This window comes from Gastrolobium bilobum, unplaced genomic scaffold, assembly GCF_033153095.1.
Source record: "Gastrolobium bilobum isolate Gb01-03AN ecotype WA unplaced genomic scaffold, APGP_CSIRO_Gbil_v1 utg500, whole genome shotgun sequence".
Taxonomy (NCBI): domain Eukaryota; kingdom Viridiplantae; phylum Streptophyta; class Magnoliopsida; order Fabales; family Fabaceae; genus Gastrolobium; species Gastrolobium bilobum.
In genome coordinates, this window is record NW_026896335.1 from 1,807,036 (window position 1) to 1,813,126 (window position 6,091).

Sequence of the window (6,091 nt, forward strand, 5' to 3'; positions counted from 1 at the left end):
TTCTCCATACACTAACTCTCTCTCACTTACTTCACTTTATTCTGTTCAAATTCGATACTTTGTTGTTGTTGCGAAGAACGAGGCCCTATGTTTCTAAGAGAGAGAAACATAAGTTGAGTTGAGAGAGTTCTGTCTCTCATTGTCTTGTTGTTCTACTTCAGAATCTCGTTTATTAAAGACTTTAAAGGTGTTGCCTCTCTTTCGAGTTGGTTGCATATTTGCGGGGATTTTGCTTCCTTATTCTTCTTACATTTTTAATAAGAGTGTGTCTTTCTAGATTTCACAAGAGGGAAACAAAACAACACCCTTTCGCCATTTTGCTGTCTCTGAAGTTGAGAGAGAAGAGCTTGTTCTCAAAAAAAGAGAGAGGGTGGAGAAATCGGAGAAGGGGTTTTCCAAAGAAGAAATTTTTGTTCCTTGAATTGCTGATAATTTTGGGTAACTCTTTTAAGTAAACAGCACTGCATCATACTTGAGGAGCTGTATGAAGTAGAGGATTAACAATGAGAGATGAGAATTCCAAGAAAAGCAAGGTTTTTAAACTCTCCTCTGTTGAAAGACTTACATTTTCTTTTCTTTTCTCTCATGGGAAATGAAATTCAGCAATTTGATTATGTTGTAATTAGCATCTTTCAATTTTTGGCATGTTGTTAACTGTTTTTTGTGTGTTTGGCGCGTGATGAAGCTCTCATGGTCGAAGAGAATGGTCAGAAAGTTCTTCAATATCAAAAGCAAGAGGGAGGACTCACACCAAGGACAAGGAGATGGTATTGCTTATGGAGGTGGGTATTTTGTTTTCAACAAAAATAGGGCACCAATATGCATAGGCTTCAATCCCTCAAGAGATTGTGATGTTATCACTGTCCAGTGCAAATGCATTGTGTAGTTAATTTTTGTGGTTCTAGTTGGGAGGCGGAGAAACCGAGGGAAGCAGATAAATATCAACATTTTGAAACAGAATTGAAGCTTAGTGTCATTCATCAAATTGTGGCTGATTTTGTTTTTATCTAATATCAACAATCAAGTTTTGACAAAATTCAATTAGCTTTCCCAATGAGGGGAAAATCTGAGTTTTATATTCACGGATTTTGTTTCTTCCTGCATTTATTGGCAGCCAAACAGAGTGAAAACATATTTTAAAAACTAATATGTTTGTTACCGTAATCCATTTTTGGCTGCGTTCACCTATACAAGGCATTCCCAGTTTTATTTTTTATTCAGCTTTTTTAACCTCTAATGGATTAGAACTTGATGCCTTGAAACTTGTTTCCTTCTTCAGGAGGTGACGTAGAATACAGGAGCAGGAGCAGCTTATCTGAGAGAGAGCCACGCACAATCAAAAAGAGCAAAACTGGTACACATTTACCCAATTAAATTCAATTCTTTGAATCGTTACCCGTTTGAAAATCTTTATTTATTTATTTTATTAAATGCTGACATTAATACAAACTCCTTATTGTAATGTACAGAGAAGTTTAGTAGGAACTCAGAGCAGGTCAGGCGAGGAAGAATGAATCTTGACCATCCTCGAATTATAGATGTCCATAACTATAGGTATGCTGCTTCTCAGATTTTACATTTTTACTGGAAAAAAAAAAGGTCTTTTTTTGGTGTGTTCAATTTCTCACGAGTGCTATTTCTCTGTGGGCAGCATTTTTGTTGCTACATGGAATGTGGCTGGAAGATCCCCACCAAGTAATTTGAGTTTAGATGATTGGCTTCATGCCTCAGCACCTGCAGATATTTATGTTCTTGGGTAGGATTTGGAACTTATTAACGTCTTTTCCAAGCAAACTTAGTACTAGTTGTTACTGATGACACATTCTACCTCTCTATTGCAGATTTCAAGAGATAGTTCCCTTGAATGCTGGTAATATCTTAGGGGCAGAAGACAATGGTCCTGCCAAAAAATGGCTGGCTCTCGTTGGAAAAACTTTGAACAATCTACCTGGTACTAGTGGAGGTAGCGGGTATTATACACCATCTCCCATTCCTCAGCCAGTGGTAGAATTAAATGCAGATTTTGAGGGATCGGCTAGGCAGAAGAATTCATCATTCTTCCATCGGAGATCATTCCAGACAACTTCTAGCAGCTGGGGAATGGACAACGATCCTTCAACAGTTCAACCACGACTAGATCGAAGATTCAGTGTCTGTGATCGTGTAATTTTTGGTCACAGACGAAGCGACTTTGATCCCAGTTTTAGATGGGGTTATAGGCCTAGTGACTATTCCAGGGCAAGTGACTACTCCAGACCAAGTGACTATTCAAGATGGGGTTCATCTGATGATGACAATGGTCTTGGAGATTCACCAAGCACAGTCTTATTTTCACCAATGTCTTACGGTGGACCTGCAAATGCTGAAGATGGATATGGCATGCCAGGGCGTTCAAGGTACTGCCTTTTTGCAAGTAAGCAAATGGTGGGAATATTTCTTACCGTATGGGTGAGAAGTGAATTGAAGGATCACGTTCGAAACTTGAAAGTATCATGTGTTGGCAGAGGATTGATGGGTTATCTCGGAAATAAGGTAAACTTTAAACCAGTCATGATTGTCCTTATTTTTAATTTTTCTTTGATATATGCATGGCAAAAATGCTGATTACTCGAAATTGGCTTAAATGACTGCTTTTATTTGCAGGGATCCATCTCAATTAGCATGTCTCTGCATGAAACAAGCTTTTGCTTCATTTGTAGCCACTTAACCTCTGGACAGAAAGAGGGTGATGAACTAAGAAGAAATTCTGATGTGATGGAGATTCTAAAGAAGACAAGGTTTCCACGTGTTCAGGGTGCTGACAATGAGAAGTCTCCTGAGACAATCCTAGAGCATGAGTAAGAATCTATTCACATGCATTAGTATGAGTAATATTTTTAACATGTGTATGTAATTTGAGACCCCCTTGCAATTGCTAATATATCACCTTGTCTAGATGTCTCATGTAGAATGAACACAATAACAACTCTGTTTTCCTAAAATTTCCAAACCCATTATGATTTTGTTCTCTTTTTATTTAACAATTTTGCATTAACTGTTCTAATTTTTAATTCATTTATTTAGTCGAATTATATGGCTTGGAGATTTGAATTATCGGATTGCACTCTCCTACCGTTCTGCAAAGGCGCTTGTTGAGATGCAAAACTGGAGAGCATTGTTAGAGAATGACCAGGTATAGCTATACAACTACTTCCGTTTTCTAAATTTCTCTTTTACCTTAAAACTGTGTTGTTGTAAATCAAAAACAATCAATGTTAATATTACTGAGATTCCTTGCAGTTGAGAATAGAGCAGAAGAGAGGTCGTGCATTTGTGGGATGGAATGAGGGGAAGATTTATTTCCCTCCAACATACAAGTATTCAACTAATTCAGATAGATATGCAGGAGATGATATGCACCCAAAGGAGAAAAGGCGAACACCTGCTTGGTAAGATCATCTCTCACATAACCAAAGTAATAGGAATAGGAATTTTATCAATTAGCATTAAACACCCCAGCTCCATAAATGCTGAAAAGATGCAATTATGATATAATTTTGTTGCAAACTATGCCAATGTAAAATATATCTCTTTGTGTAGGTGTGACCGTATTTTGTGGTATGGAGAAGGTCTCCATCAATTATCTTACGTCCGTGGTGAATCAAGGTTTTCAGACCACAGACCTGTTTCTGGTATATTTTGGGCTGAGGTTGAGTCAAGTCATGGAAGATTGAAGAAAAGTATGAGCTGTTCTCGATCCAAAATAGAGGTGGAGGAACTTCTACCATATTCCCACGGATATACTGAACTAAGCTTTTTCTGAAGGAAGGAGGACTAGATTTGAGATACGTCCATCCATATTCAAGTACTCTATCTATCCCTTATGCATTTGCTCACAATTACAAAAGTACAATATTCTTGCTTGTATGATAGTAGAAACTTAGATACCTGAAATGAGTTTTTTGTGTTTTTTAAGTTCATGCACATAGATACAAATAGATAAACGATAACCTACGTGGAGCTCTAAGCAAATCTTACCCGGCCTCAAAGGGGGGGTCCCGGTGTCCTTTTTCTTATTTTATTATTGGATAGACCAAAAGTACAAGATTCAATAGAGTGGATACTGAAATCTCCAAAAATAAAATAGAGTGGATGCTGATATGTTATTTGCCACTAGTTGTATTGTATCTTTCTTTTTCTAGATATACAAATTGATTTCATGAATCCGTTAGGCAATATGGTAACATAGTCTGAATAGTCTATATCTCAATCTTTTTTTTTTTTTTTTTACTTTGAAGTCCTTTCGTTTTTTTCACCTTTTTTGTCACTACAATTATTCCTCCCCCTTTCCCCCCTCTGAATTAGAAATCTTACATGGCACTACCTATTTATTCAGCAACTGGTCAACAAGCGGGAGTTACTTTGAAGAAATATATCCATGGAGTTTGATAGAGACAACCCATTTCCCACTTACCGAAAAAGGTTAGTTTTTTTTGTTTTTTCTTCTCTTTCATGCTTTTTCATTCTGCTTTTGGTTGGTCTCAGCCTCCATGTCTAATTCTAACTTTACTTTTTCATTGTCAGGTGCTAATATGTAATTTTGCTCTACAGCCATGCCATGCCATGCCATGCCTTACACATGATCAGTAGTACAACTCATCATCATCTTATTAGCTCGTCTCTCACGCCAGCTTCTGTTCTGTGCATAATTTGATACCCAATTAACAAACACTCACTTTGCAAATGTCTAAAGCTCCGTACGACAATTGCCACTCCCACACAATCATTAGGTACTAAAATATTCTTTGCTTATTAATGTTAGTTTCTGTTCATTTAAATTAACTAATGATACGCACGCTGCACGCATACTCATGACCAAAGCTTTTTTTTTTGTGTGTGTGTGTGTGTGTGCAGGATGTTGGAAGAAGATGATTTTTTTTTATTCATGATTCTTTAATTGTTTTTGGAGAATATTCATGATGACTGAATGAAGGTGGAAAGCTCGTCATAATAATCATTTGGGTACAAACTTCTATTTTTTTTTTATATATCTCTAATACAGAGAAAATGAGAATCTTGATGTATACTGATTGCTACAGTGATGAAAAAGAAATTGTAACGAAAAAGAAGAAGGAGAAAATTCTAGTTAATTAATAATAAAATTCCAGAGCCTCCCCCGCTCTGTTGTCTGACTCTGTCTGCATCAGCATGAGTAATGATTTTATTGATAAAGGTTGCTTTGATATCATTTAGTGTTCCATGCCTGCTTCATGCTCTTCTTTTTATTGTCGAGTTATTTAACAAACTAGAAAGGCTCAAGACAGGTTTACAGCTTTCAAAGGTACATTGGAGGTTCTCTTCAGAGATGCTATTTACGGTACAGTTGTAGCACGAAAATTGGATGCCACTATATACTTTATATTATGTATTATTGGTAATATGTAATGTAAAATATAAAAGTTATTTTTTTCTCTCCACAATTGTTGAGATATATAATTCCACATTGATTGTATGAGCAACTAATGTGATCTTTATAATATATTATGTATTATAAGGCCTTGGGCACTCCTACCCTTTGAGCTAACTTTTGGGGTGGTGTATCCCAAAGTTCTTTACAATAATTGTAGTTGATGTGACACGTTTTTATTCGTTAAATATACCTATTACCGTAATATATTAGATTTTTTCCTTATTTACATGCCTAATCAATGGCTGTTTGCTTTTTACCAATCAGACTATAGTCAGTGTAGTTTTTTCCTTTTCAAATTCTATGTGTGTTAAGTAATGTTTTAAAAACGAACCAGTGAATTAATCGTGATTAAATTAATGTTATATAATGCATTAAGTAATAAATTAATATATAACTATAAAAATTAAGTTAAATAAAATTTTAAATTGATATAAAATTATTATATTATATGTCCAACATTAAGTTAGGTATTGTAACATGAAGTTGCGCTCAATAGCAATCACATTTCAAACCCTTTGTAATGCGGTTACTATTAGGTGGAACTCAGGATATGCTTTGGGAAATGTTGGAATAGTGGCTATTTCAAATCGCTATAAATGAGGATATGTTTCGGAAACTTTCGGAATAGTAGCTACAACTACG

General features: G+C 35.8%; 1 protein-coding gene across 1 annotated transcript; it reads left to right on the forward strand.

The window, feature by feature from the left end:
• The first annotated feature begins 431 nt into the window (after positions 1-431).
• Positions 432-4,614, forward strand: LOC133299064 (type IV inositol polyphosphate 5-phosphatase 7-like). The gene is made up of 12 exons (XM_061498472.1): positions 432-533; positions 686-782; positions 1,280-1,354; positions 1,470-1,554; positions 1,652-1,756; positions 1,842-2,532; positions 2,644-2,837; positions 3,064-3,172; positions 3,280-3,428; positions 3,580-3,844; positions 4,376-4,461; positions 4,564-4,614. The coding sequence occupies exons 1-10, from the start codon at positions 504-506 to the stop codon at positions 3,800-3,802; spliced, it is 1,758 nt and encodes a 585-aa protein (XP_061354456.1). The 5' UTR covers positions 432-503; the 3' UTR covers positions 3,803-3,844; positions 4,376-4,461; positions 4,564-4,614.
• The last annotated feature ends 1,477 nt before the right edge of the window (positions 4,615-6,091 follow it).

Excerpts from the sequence above, each read along its gene's own strand:
- LOC133299064 (XM_061498472.1), top strand. The coding sequence starts at position 504 with ATGAGAGATGAGAATTCCAAGAAAAGCAAG. Across the intron at positions 1,757-1,841 it reads GCAGATATTTATGTTCTTGG|ATTTCAAGAGATAGTTCCCT; the intron begins GTAGGATTTGGA and ends TCTCTATTGCAG. Across the intron at positions 2,533-2,643 it reads TGGGTTATCTCGGAAATAAG|GGATCCATCTCAATTAGCAT; the intron begins GTAAACTTTAAA and ends TTTTATTTGCAG.